The sequence below is a fragment of the Struthio camelus genome, chromosome 2 (assembly GCF_040807025.1).
Source record: "Struthio camelus isolate bStrCam1 chromosome 2, bStrCam1.hap1, whole genome shotgun sequence".
Classification (NCBI taxonomy): domain Eukaryota; kingdom Metazoa; phylum Chordata; class Aves; order Struthioniformes; family Struthionidae; genus Struthio; species Struthio camelus.
This window is the reverse complement of record NC_090943.1, coordinates 77,082,666-77,102,378: the sequence shown is the minus strand read 5'-3', so window position 1 is coordinate 77,102,378 and position 19,713 is coordinate 77,082,666. Positions and strand designations below refer to the sequence as shown.

The 19,713-nt window shown below is 39.0% G+C and overlaps 1 protein-coding gene across 2 annotated transcripts in view; it reads right to left on the bottom strand.

Annotated features, from left to right (window-relative positions):
• The window catches only part of TEX10 (testis expressed 10), a 64,480-nt gene extending 55,323 nt beyond the window's left edge, over window positions 1-9,157 (bottom strand). The window contains exons 1-4 of one of the 2 annotated variants that reach the window (XM_068936345.1): window positions 9,014-9,157; window positions 8,349-8,519; window positions 5,298-5,486; window positions 3,793-4,499 (exon numbers count right to left, since the gene is read on the bottom strand). In XM_068936345.1, coding sequence (XP_068792446.1) covers window positions 3,793-4,499; window positions 5,298-5,477 — 887 coding nt within the window. In that variant the 5' untranslated portion in view covers window positions 5,478-5,486; window positions 8,349-8,519; window positions 9,014-9,157. The remainder of the gene's footprint in view (window positions 1-3,792; window positions 4,500-5,297; window positions 5,487-8,348; window positions 8,520-9,013) is intronic. The other variant, XM_068936346.1, reaches the window with a different exon arrangement.
• Between the last annotated feature and the right edge of the window lie 10,556 nt (window positions 9,158-19,713).

Here is a 19,713-nt window from a genome sequence, read left to right as displayed (position 1 = left end):
AATGAATGGTTGACAAAATTTAGAAGCTGACAAACACCTGAAGATTCCTATAAAATTATAATGAATGCATCCATCAACTTCAGCATCTCTTTGAAACAGGGATGGAAGAAAGGAGAATGAGTGCCAAAAGAGATAATCAACTGCTGAAAGCATTTAGGCAAGAAAATTTAGCCTAACTTTTATCATCCCCTGCAAAAGGCGGCCCTAATATCTCAAAACATTCTTTACTAAACACCCAAGATTAGCAGCAAAAGGCCTACCAATAGCAGCAAAATTCAGCTGCCAAAAACAGGTAATGAAAAAGTATTATTGCAATGTGCTCAGTATGCATTTGATAACCGCAATATCCTTTGCAATACAGGTTCACATGAACTAGGAGTGCTTCTTGTCAATTAAAACATTCACCTTTTTGTCATGTATCCATATCGTTATTCTTTAATGCTAAGGTGGCCCTCAAACACCACAAAGCATATTATCTTCATATTGGGATGCAATATTACTGATGGGAAATGTAAGAGCTCCGTTTAACTGTATGCACAGCCTCTTAAGCTGTCATTTTTCTTAAAATGCTGATAGTCTTATAAAATAGGAGCAAACAAAAGAAAACCTTATGTAACATATATCAGCAACTTGACAGCAAGAAGACAACAGAAGTTCAGCATAGGAAAGTCAAGGAAGTGTAAAACAAACAATAGGAAAAAGCAGCCTGCTGCTTAAAATAGGAAAAGTCAATTGAATTTAGGAAGTGTTTATGGCTTTTGGAGTCTAAACCAGGTTACTGTCCTCCTCTTCTATTTGCAGCAGAAAAACACTCAGTATCCCACATGAACTGAACTTTCCATGTCTATCTGATGCACAGGTCATACTACATATATTCACTATGCTTTGTCTTCCATTTTCTCTGTCTTCTCCAGTCTTCTCCGCAGGTTCATTTTGTCCCTTCTTGGCACCAACAGATGCCGTAGCATTTCTCTTCAGCTCTGCTCCCAGTTCAGAAAAGATCACGCACCTTGGTATCACGGTATTCAAGTTGTGAAGGCTTTCCATTTTTCTACACCTGAAATGAATTTGATGCAGAAAGCAGTTCGTCAGCACATAAGGCAGCAGGAATATTCTAGTAACTTCCTAATTCACTGCAATATTTAATTCACATCCAGTAGAAAGACCTAACACACATTAGAAAAATAAGAGATTCTTAAAGTGTACTTCTTTGAACTGTTCCCTGCTCTAAGCTCAGGACAGAACTGCACAGATTCTGAAAATCCCTTTGTGTAATCACTAAAGCTACATATGAGGTGTACCTGAAGAACCTGCAAGATTAAAAATAGTATAAGCATATCTGTTTGGAATCCTATTTTTTAAAAGATAAAGTTGAAAAATATTTGCAGTATTAGCAATGAGCCCTCTTACTATCAATACATACACACCGAAATCATTCACTTATGGTTTGCTCCACTCATACTACCCAAGTTAGGACTTGACCATTTGCGTGTTAACTGTTTTAAATGCACACACATAATCTGAGAGTTTGGAGGTCCTCAAAGGGCATTGCAGATTTTTTGCATCTCTCATTAGAAGACATTTTTGTCATTACAGTAACAGCCACAGCAGAGGCCCAGGAATGACTGTAAAGGCCAGAGCTGGGATTGGAAGAGACAGAATTAAACATCTTTAGCTTACTAGACAAGATTTCAGAGAAAAGGGCTTCAAGTTGCAGATATCTTTTCCTTATTTTTCATGTCAGATACAGAAGCCACCATGCTAACTTCCATTGTTAAAATTCAGTAAATATCCAGTATGTACAAAATGAATATAACAAAACAATGAACAAACGCATTAAAACGAGAACATTGTAGTACCTGGTATGAATGCCCCTTCTCTTTCCATTCTTCTCTTCTGCTGCCATCAGCTTTCTTTGTGAACCTTGCCTTGGATTCTAGTAACGTTTCCTTCTACTCTTCTGGCTCACTCCTCCTCATGCTTGCAACAGCCTTTTTTAAAAGTATTTATAACCACAGGTGGATCATCAGCTATTTCACTGAAATCTACCACTCCTCAGAAAAAGGGGAATCCAATTCAGGTGACACCAGATGTAAAGTTTATTTTCCGAGACCTCTGATACAACACATCTTCATCTCCAACAGGGCACGTATATCGCACACTGCGTACCATTCAATGCATAATAACTAGAGTCCTCTCATACACAGTGGTCCATAATCGTCTGCTTTTGACTGCAGAGATGAAGTTCACAAGGACTGTTTTGAACTGAGCACTGACCCCCACTCCCTAAGGGGTTTCATTGGTTTAATTTCCAACTGAAGTTTTAACTGCGGCAGATACTGTTGGTCATTCAAATGACAATTCGTATGCTAATTATAAGTTAACACTTTTGTGAATACCAACTGCACACTGTACTCTGCTTAATAGATATTTTCTATACCTACTACAAGTAACATGCTATCTACCAAGAAGCCTAAGACAGCAGGAGTGGAACAGTCATTGGCAGGTCATTAAGCTGGAGATGGAAAAGACTTTCTTGCACACCTATTGGAACATAATACCTGTTCTTCTAAAATTCATTCAAAAATATAAGATAGACAGAGCAACAGATTAGATGGGAGGTTTTACACCTTTTTTGTCTCTGATCTGCCAGCTGAATTTGATAAAACTGCTTTATATCTGTTATTCAGTCTCCCCCAGCAATAAAAACAAACATTGTGACCTCTCTCAAACTATTTGAAATCTCTGGATTAGAAGTCCTGTGAAAGGCTAAACAGCATTTTTGCTTTTCAAATAGTTCACTTCACTTCTACTACCACTTATGTAATATCTACAGTAATGCCTATGCATGGGAATGCCAATGTTCAGAAGGTGCCATAACAACAAAGCGTTTTTCCTCCCTCCAGTTTGAAGAATGGGTGAATCAGGAAGGAGAGAGAGAAACAAAGATTGTTAGTTATTTCCCCTTAAATTTCAACTCAGATCTATTTCGTTATTACTTAATAATAGCAAACAAAAAACCTGTGACTAAGCACACAAGCTTATACCGTAGAGTTTCTTGATAAGAAAGCTTTTTTTCCATATTCATCAACATTTCCCAAAAGAGATCTTTCATCCATAGTGAAGGTTAGCAAATTGATGTAGAAGTGGAAATTCAGCAGAACTCCAATCCAGATGGCTCTTATTACACTGTCTTTTTGACAAACAAGCTACATTGAGACAAAGAAATTTGACTCTTTCTAAAGTTACAGTAGATTCTTGAAGGTAAAAGCACAAAGTTTGGGTCAAGCTCATTATTTGGGCATTAATAAAACCCACGTCAAACTCAGTCAACTGGCGTTTCAACACTGCATTCAACTGTAAACACATCAGTGTCAGAAACATCCTTCCTTTTAGTATAGAGAAATCTGCCTGCTTGCTCCCTATGCGTATTTGATATCCTGCAATAAAATAATCTGTAGAATTTAGTTTGCAATACAAAAACTATTAAAAAGCTGTCCTTCCAAAAAGTTATTGTAAATAGCATAAATATAGCTTTTTCTTACACAAAGCTTTTACTTTAAAATGGGATCGTTCATGATATACAACTACTGCAGTTATCAGCTTATATTTCTGTATTTTCAAGCCATTGCTATAAAATAGCTCATTACACTAAACGTTGTATAATACAGCTAACCAAGAACCCCAGGACAAAAATGAAATACTTGTCTTCAGCAGCAACAAACCACAGTTTAATATTAACTGTAAACATATAGTTGATACTAATCCCCGAGTAAGTTAAATTTTTCTCACCTCAGTCTAAATGATGAGTTGATCTTTGGTCGTAAGCCACCATTTTCATATAGTTGTATGTGTTGCTGATTATTTGCATGGACCTTCCAGCTTATACATATGGGGCTCCTCACAGAATGAGGGCTATCCTTTTGTTCTTGGAGCCCTTCATCTTCTAATTCACTAGATCCATCTACTACTGCTTGGAGGAATTTCTTGAGCCTGATAAGTACATTCAGCCTCCACTGCTGAGAAGTTACTTTGCGATTCGGGTTAACAGTCAGCATCCACGACAGTTTCTCTCTACTTTTCACTCTTTTTGACAGCTGCTGGTGAGAAATAAGCTCTACAAAATTCTTCAACAATATACTACTGCGGTCAGTAAGAAGAGCTGGATACCGTTCCAACAAAACGTCCAAGACTTTCAATGAATCTTCCTGAATTCCCTCACTGATATGAGTCATGGCACTGGAGAGGTGGGCACTTACCAAAGGAAAAAACGGAGCAATCTGTTCGGCTCTTATTTTTGAGGCCAAGAACTGAAGCAGGTGAACAGCTGCTCCTCTAACACCAGAATCTTTGTCTGTAAACACAGCTGCCACTTCACTTATTATACTTGAAAGGTGTGCATCAATTACAAATGGATACTGAGACAGAAGATCTTTGAGCCCAAGAAGAGCGTTTTGCTTAACCCCAGCACTATAGTGGTGCATCTGTGAAAGCAGATCCTATAAGGAAACACATGTACACGTTTGCAACCATTATTACTTTAAGTGCTCCAACTGCACCATCTACTTTCTAACACATTTTTCTTAGATGTGCAAAAATACAGTCTGTTCTAATGGTGCTGTTTGCAGCAGTGTATTAAGTTCAGAACAAACACAAGATTGGTTTAAAGCATAACAGTGAACAAATAATCAAAATTCAATTACAGAAAGAATGACATACCATAACTTGTCCTTAAGGTAATTAGATTCCCCTCATTCTTCGATTTATATACTACTCTACCAGCTTATGAGAAGCATGAAAAAGTCATCTCAGTTCTCAAAAGCAGAATTAGGAAGCCTCAGTCTCAACAATTCTCCAACTTAAGCAGAGAGTTGCAAGAGAGAAAATAGGTAAAGGAACGAGAGCAGAAGTTACAAAGGGAAGAACCACCCACAGACATGCAAAAATTAAAAAAAATAAATAAATAATTTCAGGGGGCCTGTTTTTTAAAACCTTGTTCTTAATTTATGATCCAAGATGAAAAACAGAATGTTAAACCTACATGCCCAAAACAGTACGTAACTTTAGTTTTTCCAGTGCTGATAACATTTGCCTTAGGTTCTATGCTGGTCCAGAAATTTAATTCATTAAATCCATGGGTCAGCTTACTGTCAAGGGCAGCAGGGCTTTATTCAAATACTCCACCGCTTTTTACAAAATATTTAAATAATATTTTGTCCTAAAATATAATAATATAGTAAACTTAGGTTAATAACATGTCATTATCTGTCATTTCAGAAAATACTGTCAAGGCATACCTTTATGTTAAGCTTCCTATTTTGTGTAGAAAGCATTCCATCTTCTTTAAGTTGTTCAGGAATTTGTATGGCCTTTGTTTTGAAAGTGGTATCAGTTGCATTTTCTAGTTTAGGCTTTTTTTTCCCAACTTTTAATTTCACTTTCTGGAAATCTTCTTGGTGTTTCCTTTTTTTAGTCATTCTGATTCTCTGCAAAAAGAAATTCAGAAGCTTAATTGGATTAGATACACTACAAACAAGTATTTTCTCCACCAAAGAGTGGCATCTTCCTGATGCAGGCTACTGTTTTTATGCTTTTTCCTATGCATAAACTATTGTCCACTATTTAGACAATATACTAGGCTAGGTAGATACACAGTCTGATCTAGTATAGTTGTTCTTCTAGTGTCCAGAAAACATTCTGCTGTTCCTTTAAGTTCACCTTCGCTCTGAAAATTGCTTTACTGAAAGAAAAGGATCACCTTCTTAAGCATTGGCTTCTTCAACTCCTCTATCAGAATAAATTTAGAAAAATGCCAATAAGCAGCTTTTTCAAATACTTGAACCTTGTTGCACCAAACAGCTCAGTGAACTGTTTTGTTCCATTTGTACATTGTTTACCACCACAGCCATTAATAAAACACAGTCTGCACAGGTAAAATGACAGGTCTAATCAGGTCGTCACTAATAACAGCAATATACAAGAAACTGAAAAAAACCACCCTGCCTTACACTGTCAAAGTCTGGACTGTGCACTTACAATAATAATTAGGAAGAAGGGGAAAAGAGGTTAAAACAAGCACACAGAGTAAAAAAAGGCTGAAAAGTCATATTTAATAAGGCATAAGAAATAAGGTAGCATAAATATCTGTACTTAGTAGAAGCCATGTGGACACTAAAATAGACATACTATTACCAAAACAAATTAAAACCCACAACTCAGTTTCTGAACCATCTTTTAGCTTGACTCCATCTCTACTGATAGAACTACTCAGTTCTACCAGATCACAGAATATTACACCACAGGTTCCTTTATTTTAGCTTGCTTCCACCCAGTCTTCATACTTCTAAATGCAATCATAACAAAACTCTAGAAGCTGATGTCACAATACTCAATACCATGTACAAACTATGTGTAGATTTCTGTTACATAAAATGCTGAATCCATAGTCTGATGACTGCTAACAGTGGTTGTAGAGACTACATAGACCTTAAAAGCGGGGAGGAACGGGGGGGACACATAAGCACAAAGTCAGTATGATCTTCTGGTTTAACATTTCACAGCTCTCCAATAATAAAAGGTAATTTACACAGCTGGAAAGTCAAATACTTTCAGATCTCCTTGTACACAGTATATATGCTCAGCTTCAAAGGTTCACCCTGTCAGGTTCATAAACCCTTCATTTTCTCACTGTAAGGGTGTCTCTCTTTTGAGCTACTCTTCAGCTAACACATTTCACACATATCTGAACTACATGAAAGAGTTGCAAACAAAAAGTGAAATGTTTAAAAGGTAGATTAACCGAGAAAAAAAAAAAGTACAGCCGACTAAACCCAGAAACTTCTAAATAAAATTTGTAAACACTGATTCTGCTTATGGTGGCTATGACATCATTCTCTGTAGAAAACAGGAGTCTACAGCTGATTTCCCCAACAGACTTCAAGTTTTTTGTTTTTTGTTTTTTTTAAAGTTTGTGCTCTATTACAATATTTCATATGCATATCATCAGGATAATCATTCTTAGGTAATGTTTTAAATCCAGTCTGGATCCATCATCTTCCGTTCTTTTAGAAAATTTAAACAACTGACTTGACAGACGTTTGACTACAACCTAATTTCAGCTGTTTTGAGCTGGCATCTTTCAAGGAATATGTAAGATCATTTTAAATAAATAACCTCGTCCCTGAAAAAAAGCCTTAAAAATTGTTGGGCTTTGGTCCCAAAATAAAAAGGTCCTTTAGCGTCTAAACATACATGCTATGATTTTATGAGCTTTTGATGTTTATCTTATCCACCTTCTAGGAAAGAACTGTAATGAGATTTTCATCATTTGATTACAAGACATACAGAAACAGCTAAAAGTTTGTGTCATTATTTCCAATTAAAAAGCTTCGTTTAATAGAGATATTGAAAAATATCTCACCCTACAAGACAAAGTGTTTGGCCTCCAATCAGTATTAACATCTTTATAAGTATACGCATATGCTCACACGCATCTGAAAAAAGCTATTGTAAGGGAGAATATTATAAGATATACTTTCTCCTACCACGACAAAGAACCACAGTCTACCTTGCTCTGCATACTTTGGAAGAGAGTTATTGAAAATGTTAATCTATCCATTTCCATTTCATACACACCATGCTAAATTAGACAAAAAAATGGTTACAAAACCAGAGCCATGGAAACACTAACATGCCTACGTAACAAGATATTAAACAAAATTGTATATAATTTATGAAATTAAATACTTTTGTCAAACTGTGTACCTTACAAACGCCTCCTGACCTTAACCATTGTTTCCAAAGACCCTGCTCCCATACATTCAAGCTAAATGCGCTTAAAACAGTTTCTGCACTAACACATACTACAATCCAAAATATTAAAATAACCCCAAATCAGTAATGGTTTCCTTAATACATAAGGCTGCAGGATGCACTTTTCAGCAGCTAATTCAGGTGCTATTCAATCATCCTTGCAGCAGGCTTAGGGACCAAAAAAACCAACCAACAAACAAACAAACAAACAGAAAACCCACACACCAGAAAGAGCAAGTTTCATCTGCAATTCACTTGCTTACATTTTTGAGCCAGGATCCTCAGGGATACTACCAGCATAGTTACAAGCTCGACTTATCACGAAAATCCTGAGGAATCAGAAGACAATGTAATTGCTCTAACTTCTCTCATCTGATAAAGACTTGCACTCATGCACGTTTTCTTCTAGCAAAGCTCATTCACCTATGACTTTCTCCGGACTCCCACAACGGATATGGGACAGCATATTCCCATTCATCATAAAGCCTAATGAACAAAACTATGCAAGCTGAAGCACCACGTAACAAATACCGTACCCCAAAGCCAAAACTCTACCAACAGTCGAGGCGATAGCAACTCCCGCACGTCTAGGCTGCGAACGTCCGGGGCGTTAATCTTCATTAGCGTCTCAGGACATCTTCTGCCTTCTTCCGAAAGAGTTGTTTGCCTCCGGGGCGCGGGTTTCCCTCTCCTCAGCTTTAGTTACTCTATGGGACGTTTAAGTAAAGCATGTTAGTGCCCGCCGGGTGCTCAGGGGCCTCAAGGAAACGCCGGGATTTCCGCTCCGGCAGACCCGGCCCGCGCCGCTTTTAGGCGCGAGGTCCCGCCCGAGCAGCGGCAGCGGCTCCGCCGCGCACCACGGCTCGGCCGCCGCAGACGGCGCAGCGGCCGCGGCCGCCCAGAGCGCCCGGAGGGGCAGCAGCGCGGCCCGCCGACCAGGCGGGGCGGCGGCGCCGCGCAGGGCCGCAGCTTTCCCGCCCGCCGCCGCGCTCGCGCCTTCCCGCCGCCCTGCGCAGGAGCGGCGAAGGGGGTGGGTCACACAAAAGGCGGCCGCCGGCGGCCGGCAGGGCGAGCCCAGGGGCCTCCCGCCGCGAAGGGCCCGGACCGCCGGTGTCTCCCCGCGCAGCGGCGGCGGCGGCGGCACCACCACAGCGCCGGGCCGGGCCGGGCCGGGCCGAGCGCGCGAGCCCCGCGCACTCACCAACCACGCGGCGAACCCCCTCCCGCTGCCGAGGCCGAGCCCGGAAACGGCGCCCCACGTGACGGGCTCACACCAGCGAGCGCCGCTGCCGGGCCAGAGCGCCCTTCCTGCCCGCTCCCTTCGGCCTCGGGCGCTGGCGCCACCTAGCGGGGCGGAGCGCGCCCGGCGCAGCCGCCTCGACAGAGCGCAGCTTGCCATTAAAAAAAAGGCGGGGGGGCGGGGGGGCAGACGTAAACGTTAACCTTATTTCAAGCAGGCACTGCCACGCTAGGCTAGGCGTGTGAAAGTAAGAGACAACACAGCGCACGTTTAACTCACGCTAAGCGGTGCGCCGTTGTAGAGCATCGGCTGCTCCCGCTCCACCTGCTTGGACCGGTGGGCACCAGCGGAGGTTTAGCGTTTATTATCATTTTGCAGTGGTTCAGCATTTAGCCAGAAATACACCTTTGTCAGAGTTCCACTTTTAGCTGCGCTTGCACAGGTGTAGCACGCGCAGCCCTGTAAAATGCACAGGTGTTGCAAAGTGCACACTCTCAGTTCCAGCCAACCAACAGAAACAACACACACGCGGCATTTGTACAATTATTGGAGGTCAGCACTAAGCACCCTGTCTCTTAGACTGAGCACAGCCTTTTGTCTTTAGTAGCTTCTTCAAGTAAAAGAAAAAAAAATCTTACTCCTTTTATTTTTTCAAATATATTTTACTCTTCAGAAAACGACGTCCCCTTCTGAGGCATTTCCTCTGCTGTACTTTCCCTGACAAGGGTAGACTGCAAATAGTAGTGCTACATTTCGCACTTCCAACTGAGATTATACGCTGCTTAATTAGTGCAAGGTTTTTAAGCTGGTGATCTCTCAGTTATCCATGCAAGAAGACTGCGAAGGAAAATAATTTTTTTGAGAAGTGTTGTAGTCTTCATTGCTGTTTTGTTGGTGGCTCACAGACTTTTCCTCCCCTTTTTGAAGTAAGGGGTCTTCACTGTTCCAGTGAAGCCAGCCTCCTTTGACTTAATTTCCTCACTCTACTCTCCTAAAATCCATATTCTTCTAAGATAAAACTTATTTACAAATGTAGTGATCTGTCAAATAAACACAAATTATATTCCCGTATATGTGTATATGTATATATACTTTATATATATATATAAATGTGCATCCATGTATATAAAAGCATTCCATTGTTGAACAGATGATCCATGACAGCTTCCTTGCAAAGATGAAGCTTTTAGTACTTTCACCATGAGAAGTATTTTGTAGAATTCCCTTCAAAAGGGATTCACATTCTCCAGGAATACCTCAACAAGTTTGATCTTTTGCTTATACTTGCTTCATGAGCTATCTAGAAATACATTTTCCACTTTGCAGCCTGACAAAATTTCAAGACAGAAGGAGACGCTTTTGCAATGCACTAACCTTGTAAAAAGCTTGAAAGTATGCTGCCCTTCGCACTCTACCTTGCCCTCTGGCCTACATCAGCATATCCTATCGTAATGCATTAATTACGAGAATAATTCAGTCAGATCACTGACATAATCACAATAAATGGTTTTGGTTTGAATCAACATGGATGACTGCTAAAAACTCACCCGAATTTTAAGATGTTAGCATTCCATCACATAAGGCATTATAACATCATTTTTATTACTGGAATCAGAGAGGCCTTGCCTCAGGCTTCTTATTCATAATTACTACTGGGATTGCTTTCACGCCTTCTTTGAGCCCAGCTACTTTAGCTCTTGACTTGTACCTCGTGCTCTGGCTTCCAAACTTCTTTACTTATTTCTTCCTCTAGAAACAACGGCTTCTTCGAATAGTGGAGAGCTACCGGGTTACTAGTGGATCTGTTACTTTTTGCAGTTAATTTACAGTGAAGCTTTTTAGGATATGCAGTAGGTAATTTGAAACTGATCAGTTAGATTTTGCGCCATCTCCAGTGACAGAATGTAGGAGTTAACAGAGTACTAAAAAGAACAATTTCAACTCCATAGATGAATGCTATTATACTCCATGGGGACATTTTTACTTGTATTTCAGTAATGAGCTTAAATAATAGCATGTCCTCCAACAAGAAAGAGTTAATAATAACACATTCCAAGATTTATGTTTACAGAGCTGGAAACATTTACAAAAGACAAAAATGATTTTAATGAAGAGTTAGCATTAGCACTTTAGATTTCACATACAGTTTCAAAGCATTAGGCATACTGTGATTGGTACACTGATACCTAGATCAACTCACAGGATAGGGCTTGCTGCTTCAAAAGGGGAAAATGAATTCTTAAGCCAGAAAGTCATGTCACAATCCTAGAGGAAAGAGGAAGCAAAACAAAAGCAGGATATCTCTGTAAACTATCTAGAACGAAGGTCACCAATTTACAGCAGACAGTATGTTTTCTGTTGCACACTTAAAATTTTTCATTTCTTATCAGATCACCTGTGAATACCCTTCCCCTCTCAACTTTAGCCTTCCAACAGAGGAAGTTTGACATTTTTTTAAGTAAAAGATAATTTCTCTGAAGCTGTCTGGTATCCAAGTAAAATACGTGTTAAACAAGTTATGGTAAAGCTAAAAGAAAAATTTAGTTTAATTTTTCTTGCTCTTGCTAATGTTTTAATTCTATAAATTCTCCAGTTACTCATGATGTCTGCTGTTACTGTGAGATAAGGTCATAGCATATAATATTAAATATAGTCTGGAGCATTCCTTAAACATCATTAGTAGAGACGCAACCCCATTTTTCCTAACTTCTCAATTCTGGTACAAGTAAAACATTATCCTTAAAAACTGGTTTGGAACAAACATACTGCTTTCAGTTAGAATCAGAATATACTAAGCCATCACAAAACACAGTCAGATACAAGAACAAACAAAAGAATTACATCTGCAGCCTATATTTGCACCAGAAAAAAAAAAAGCATTAAGGAAAAAATAACTGTACAACTGAACAGCCTATATCAGACGTACAGTCTCAAAAAATACACCATTTCCAGAAGCATACACTTTGTGATTTTTGTGCAGTTCAATTTTCTCCACTGTCTTTGAGAAGTAACCAGCATTCCTGCAGTGTACCATTCAAGCTATTTTATATTAGTGCGCTGTAGGCTCAGAACCCTTTCCATTCTCAGCGTGCTCCTACTGCACTCACAGAAGAAATATTTAAGTCTCAGTAACTTCCACTTAAATTTCCACTTTATTTCCACTAGGAGGGATTTCATAGGAAGAAAAACAAGAGGCTGTTGCAGAGGTGGCCATTTACAACCACTGAACGTTCTAATTGTATTATGTTAATTAATAGAATGTTCTACACTTTAAAAACAAAAAATGTTATGAAGTTTTTATTTTATATATTACAGGAACACAATTCAGAATTTCATATCTACTAAAAGAAATTTGCACTGATCAAGTACATCTTCATTAAGCAGGCATTAATACTGCCCCTGTTTAGGGTAACTATGAGCTGTAAGAGCTCTGGTTCCAACTCTGCTTCTGACACAAACATATTTAGAGAAATTCTAGAAACTCCTCACAGTTTCTTTAAAGCAGTACAGTACATGTTTTGTGTTTTAATTTCTCAGTTGTCATCAAATTCTTTTTGTTCATGTTTGTTCACAGAACAAACTAAACAGTTTTGCTACTGCTTTATCTTACCATTACTATGGCGTCTTGCCATTATTATGGTAGTCTTATGGTGTCCATGATATAAAGATGCAAAGCCATCAGGACGAGGATTCTCAATTCCATCCAGTTTTCCAAAAAATGTAAGTTCACATTTAAAGTTCATTTACCATCAGGCCCCAGCACACCTATAATATTGACCAGCTTCTGGTTGCAAACCTGAACAGCTTTAATTATAACCACTGAATGCTACATCACAAATGGGAACCAAATTTTAATTACAAAATTATATTACAAAAAAATAAATTTAGACATTTTTCCAAAACCAAACTCTAATTTATAACCAGCCAAAACATTTTAATAGTGGTTAATATATAGAACTTCATATTCAAATCAAAAACACTACTATTTGAATTTGGAAAAAGTTCACATTAAAAGGGTCTGAACTGAAGGACAGTATAAGCCAGTTTTCATTTCATCCTCATACTGATAGGATAAGAGAAGAATAAAAGATTCCTTTGCTATCACATCACTGGGTCTCAACCATAGTCTGATGGTTGAGTCTCTTGGGACACATGCCTGAATTTGCAAGTATAGTCAACCTCTGTTGAGTTTGCTGAAGCTTCCAGTTAAGTTCCCTAAACTGCATATAATCCAGGCACTTCTCAACTCAGAACTAGACTGACAGCATGAACTTCTCATTTTTTTTTATCTTTACTCTACAACATATGTGGAGACCAACTCATAAGCCACATATGGGATTTTGTTTGATTCCAATAGCCTTTGAATCAGGACCAGCAGCCACAGGGAAAAATTTCAGAGTATTTATTGTAGGATGAATTCACATTACTGACTTCCATAGTTCATTCTATTGTTAAGTCTTTGTAAAAGAACCAACAATAAGGCAAAAAACCAGACTGCCACTACATTATATTTAAAGATATTTAGAAATACAACAGTTATTTGTTTTAAAAGTGATATAACATTTTAACAGAGAAGGAAGGAACACAGCCTTTACAGCCTTTCTACAAATATATGAATTTCAGCTATATGGAGAAATAAATAACAAGCATCTCAAAACCAAATTGCTGGTTTAATTAAAATAACACTGTACCAAATTTGGACATAGCAAAATCAGCTGCATCTGAGTTTATAGTAGGTAAAACAACAATCTCAAAATGACAAAAAGTAAACATTATAATACTAACTTTACTGACTACCATATCACTGCGTGCTGCCATTGCTTGTTCTTCTCAGAGTCCCACTTTCAGTCAGGATCCTTATAACATTTGGAATACCAATTCCTTTGTTAAAGGGAAAAAAAAGAGAAAATAATTGGTTTGATGATAAAATACATTTAAAAACACACATTTATACTGAAATGTTCAGATGACGACATGAGTGTAAGGAGCTTTTCTTATAAATGAAAAATCCCACAACTGTTAACAATCAGAATATGCTACTTGGTTGCCTGGAAACTAGAAATGTATATTCCTATGCATAGCTGTACCGGTTCAACTAAAGGGTCTATCTAGTCCTGTACGGTCTCTGACTTTCAGAGATCTATAGATGATAATTAGGAAAGCATGACCAGAAGTGTTTGATTTCATAACTGTAATAAGAAGTCAAAGTGTTCTCTTCTGAGCACAAGCAAGAAGGCAATGTTGCTTTGATGAAGCTGATGCTCGTTAAGCAGTAACAAAAAAAAGCATTCAGTGGCCATAAGCAAATGCCAAGGAAAGGGTAAGAACGGCACTAGTACACATGATGCTTACTGGGGTATGGGAGATCATGTTCTACCAACCTCAGATCACCTTCAGCTCAGGAAATTTCCTGAGTCTAATATGGCAAACTTTTCAGCAACCCTCAGTGAGCCTCTCTTCCAAACACTTGTCCAGTCTGGCCCAGCCAATAGTTTTAGAACCATACTATGGTTTTGTAGTTTTTCCACAGCGCTCTTTTGACAGTAAGTAAACCACCCATCCACTCATAGATCATTCACCTAGTGCATGAAGGACTACTTCATTTTGTCCATCTTGAAGATGGGTCCATTCATTGGTCCCCAAGTTTTTGGATCAAAAGAGACATGGAATAGTACAATTCTGTCTACCCTCTCCATCCACTCATGACTTCATGAATCTATATTCTAACCTCCTTGCAGTCATCTCGTTTCCAAATGAGGTCAAGAAGAGCCCTAAATTTCTATCGCTTCTTATATGGAAGCTATTCTCTTATATTGTTGCCTTCTCTAAACCTTTTGCAGGTCTAATAAAGTCCTTTATGAAATGAGGAAAACAGAACTGTATGCACTATTTAAGATATAGGCAAAGCATAAATTTATGCAAGGGCAAAATGATGACCTCCATCTTGCTTTCTGTTCTTTCCTTAATTCCTTGCCTTTGATTTACTCCTCTGACTGCTACTGACTGGTAAGTTAGTATTTCCATCAGAATAGCCATCATAACACCAAGGTTATGACTGACTTGAAAAATGAATCAAATTTCATCTGTTAGTTTATTGCCCAGTCACTGGTCAGATGAGGAGCTTTTGAAATTCTTCGTTCAACCAGCACTTTAACTGCTTCCAATGTCATATCACAAAGTTTGCCATCTAACTTCTCACCCCTTTTTCCAGGCCTTTTGTGAAGACATTAAACAGTTTAAGTCTTAAGCATGGGCCCACAGTTCTCTGTTGGTAACCTCTCTTCATTGTAAAAATTGATTGCCCACCTGCTTTTTGGTTTATTATTTATCAATGCAAGAATTTCCCTCTTTTTTCACAGCCATTTAGTTTTCCTAAAAGCCTCTAAAATGCTTGTAAAAGCCCTAAAAGATGAGAGAATTGTCAAAAATTTTTTTGAATTCCAAACAGACTTTATGAGCTGGATCACCTTTATCCATACATTTGCTGACCCTTGTCAGATAACTCCAGAAAGGCTGTAAGGAAGGACTTCCTTTTCACGGAAGCGGAATTTATTTTACCCCTCTTGATCGTAGTTTACTATCCTTCACCATACAGATGTTACTACACACTAATGAGGAAAGGATAAAAAAAGATAAATTCAGTGATTATTAACGCTGTCATAGGAAGGCAGTCATTTTGAATTACCCTTCCTAACCTGGGTCCTACAAAAGTTAAAGGAAAAAAAGGTAGTTTCTTCACCCCACCCTAATATCTCAAAATTCTTTGACCCATATAGTGCTGCCCCATCATTAATTTTTCACAGAGCTAACAAAATTATTTTATGCATATTTTATATACAGAAAGAGAAAGAGATTACCTCTGAAAGCTGGATTTGTTGCTGTTATTTTATATAGAGTAGCTGTAACTTCCTCCATGTTCGTATTTCTCATGCTATTCAAAAATTCAGTAGTGCTGTTGTTCTCATATGGTATTTCCAAAGAGCCAGTTGAAAAGTTTTGGGATTCATTTTCCTCATTTACTGACAAGGACTTCTTAGCTCATTGGCTGCTTGAGTAGTCTTAGAAAAAAGAGGAATACTGGTTTTCAGTACGAAGATTCTGCAGAGGCTTTATTACTTAATTCTCTAAATAGAGCTTTTCAAAACAAGCATTTTGAGTCTAGAAAGGAGCTGGAACAGCAGCATTGCTGGAAAAGTTCACATCTGACATTGCTAATAACTTTTTCATATGGCTAAGAGTCAAGAATGATTGCCATTCACAGAAAATGGGGGTTTGGAGAAGCTATTTCTGTTATGCTTAAAAAAATAACTAAAAGTTCTAAGTCTCATATACTGTAGGACGCTTCAGTTTTCATTATTAGCATTGTATTAATGGAAGTTTTCAAAAGCTAAGCACATTACCACCATACAGAGGCAATGTATATGAAATAGCTGCATTAGAATTCTGCGTGTTTCCCCCTCTCCAAGCATATCACTGTACTTTTCACCTTATCATATGAGAAAAATAAGCATTTGTTATGTCAAGAAGGAAATCACCTGAAAGTTCAGCTATTAGACAGAATTTTCAATTCTAAACAACATAATTTTGTTTCCACTGACTTCTTGATTGACTAGACCTGCACTAAGACTATTCTGCACCAAAAAGAGAAAAAGATGTGCAAAAAAAGCAGGCATTATACTTTGAAAGCCTCCTTACAAACAGTTGGCTTTGGACAGAGGGGAGTCAGAGGCAATGCTATGATGCACAAATTCAAGTTATCCCCAAATCCTATGGTTAAGCTTATTATACGAGTATAATGAGTGTTTCTAAACAGTCTGCTCTATCAGATGTCTGTAGAGGATGAAGATATCTCTTAAATTACTTGATCTGAACTTTATTCTGCTCTTAAGTTCTGCTTTTAGAGAAACACGAAAAAAGCTTTACTAGAATTTCTTCTAGGTTCAGTGTTAAGATTAAAGCAAATTCAATATTGAAATCCTAACATTACCAGTATCAGAATCATTAATATTTGCTGAAGTCAGGTCAGACTGTTCTGTGGAATGTTTCATTATGTTCAGTATCTAAGAGGTCCGAGGAGTTTGAAAAAAGCTATATTCAGAGCTTTATCAAAACAACCTTTTGAAATAACCAACTATTACATTTTAAATGGTCACAAAAGCAAAAAGATTAATAAATCCTTACCAAATCCCTCATTGAAAAAATAAATATTTCTTTGAAAAAACATGTAACTGGTAAACAACTTTTTATGCACACATTATTCATGGTATCTGTTTATAGTTATAAAAACATTGCATTAGGCCAAGAAGCTATACTTAAAGAGTCTTAAATATATTCTAATCCTGCTAGATTAAAATAGTAAACCATTTACACTCAGAATAAAGGATTTGTTTGAAAAAATACCAGTTGAAAGATCACAATTTAGGATATTAACATGTTTTCCCACATTAGTTTTTCTGTTTTATTGGATAACTGCTAGGTTAGAAGTTACTTCAGCCAGAAAATAATTGTTTTATAACATTTCAAATTTTGCCATCTTTTCCTCTGAATAAAACAACAAAACCTTATATGAAAGAGAAGCAGGGATAAGGAAGCTTAATATAGAAGTCAAAAGCATAAAATAATTGAGAACTAGAGGCATAGAATTTTATTACAAGGAAGTGCTACCTTTGGGGAATCATTTTTATCATAAAGAAGTGCTGCATTTAGGGAATGGAATGGGGAACGCCTTTGGGAAATAGAATATGGGGAATATAAAGATCAACTTTATAGAAAAATTCTGAATTAAGAAATAAAAGCTATTGAAGCCAAAATAAAAACAACAAAGCGGAGAGGATGAACCTCAGAGGGAACAGTACAAAGAGTAGGACAAAAAAAAATGCCTGTATAAGTGAAAGAGGAAAATGAATGTCAATAATGCTTGACTACACAGTGCATGAAGAGAGGTCAAGACTGTGAAAGGAAATGTGATACAGAGCAAGACAGTGTCAGGGATGCAAAGAGATAAGGAAAGCTTAAACTAGGAGTGAGAAGGGACTAAAGACAGCAGAGAAACTGAGATATGAGATAACATGTGATAAAAAAGTATTAATTTTCACACTGACTCATTTTTTTCCTAGTAAACCCATACTTCACATGACTAATTAGACAAAATATCTGTCTTAAACTTTGTGGGGGAGAGGGCGGTGGAAAGAAGGGAGGAGGAAAAAAAGGGAGCAGAAAAGGAAGCGAGAAAAAAAGGAGGGAGGTGCCAAGGAATGGAGCGGGGGGGGGGACAACAAAGAAGGGAGGTGGGTAGCAAGAAAGGAAAGGCAGGAGGGCAAAGGCAAAGGGATACCGCTAGGATTACAGCTAGGGCTCAGCAAAGGCAGTTAGGGTTAGGAAAAGGCAAAGGCATGCATGATTACAGAAAGGCAAAGGCAAAGGCATTCCTCGTTAGGCAGAGAGCTAGGCATTTAGGAGAAGGTTTAGAAAAAGGCCAAGGCCTTTAGGCTCCGAGTTCGGCAAAGGCTTTCCTGCTTACGCCCAGGCCAAGGCCAAGGCCAAGGCCAAGGCCAAGGCAATTAGGCAAAGGCATTTAATTTTGGGTGTTGGGTTAGTAGGCCTTTAGAGTTAGACCAAGGCATTTAGGATTAGGCCAAGGCAAAGGCGGTTAGCGTCAGGCAAAGGCCAAGGCCAAGGCGCTTAGGGTTAGGCTTAGGGTTAGTGCTGGAAGAGAGAAAGGCAAAAGCAAAGGCAAGTGCAACGGCAGTCAGGGTTAGGGTTAGGGTTAGGGTTAGGGTGATGGTTAGGGTTAGGGTTAGGATTCGGGTTAGCCTCAGGGTTAGGGTTAGATCGGGCAAAGGCAGAAGCAAAGGCAAAGGCCAAGGTGATTTGCGTTAGGGTTCGGGCTAGGTTTAGAGTTAGGGTGAGGGTTAGATCACGCAAAGGCAGAGGCAGAGGCAGAGGCAGAGGCAGAGGCAGAGGCAGAGGCAAAGACCAAGGTGATTCGGGTTACGGTTAGGGTTAGGCTCGATCAGGCAAAGGCAAAGGCAAAGGCATTCCTCGTTAGGCAGAGAGCTAGGCATTTAGGAGAAGGTTTAGAAAAAGGCCAAGGCCTTTAGGCTCCGAGTTCGGCAAAGGCTTTCCTGCTTACGCCAAGGCCAAGGCCAAGGCCAAGGCCAAGGCAATTAGGCAAAGGCATTTAATTTTGGGTGTTGGGTTAGTAGGCCTTTAGAGTTAGGCCAAGGCATTTAGGATTAGGCCAAGGCAAAGGCGTTTAGTGTCAGGCAAAGGCCAAGGCCAAGGCGGTTAGGGTTAGGCTTAGGGTTAGTGTTGGAAGAGAGAAAGGCAAAAGCAAAGGCAAGTGCAAAGGCGGGCAGTGTTTTGTTTAGGGTTAGGGTTAAGGTTGGGATTACGTTAAGGGTTAGGGTTGGATCAGGCAAAGGCAAAGGCAAAGGCTTTTTGTTCGGGTTCGGGTTAGCTTTCGGTTTGGATCAGGGAAAGGCAAAGGCGTTTAAGCTGAGGGTTAGGCTTGGGGTGAGGCTTAGGGTTAGGGTTAGAAGAGGGAAAAGGAAAGGCAAAGGCAAAGGCAAAGGGAAAGGCAAAGGCGGTTAGGGTTAAGCTTAGGCTTAGGCTTAAGGTTAGATTAGGCAAAGGCAGTTAGGGTTAGGGTTAGATGAGGC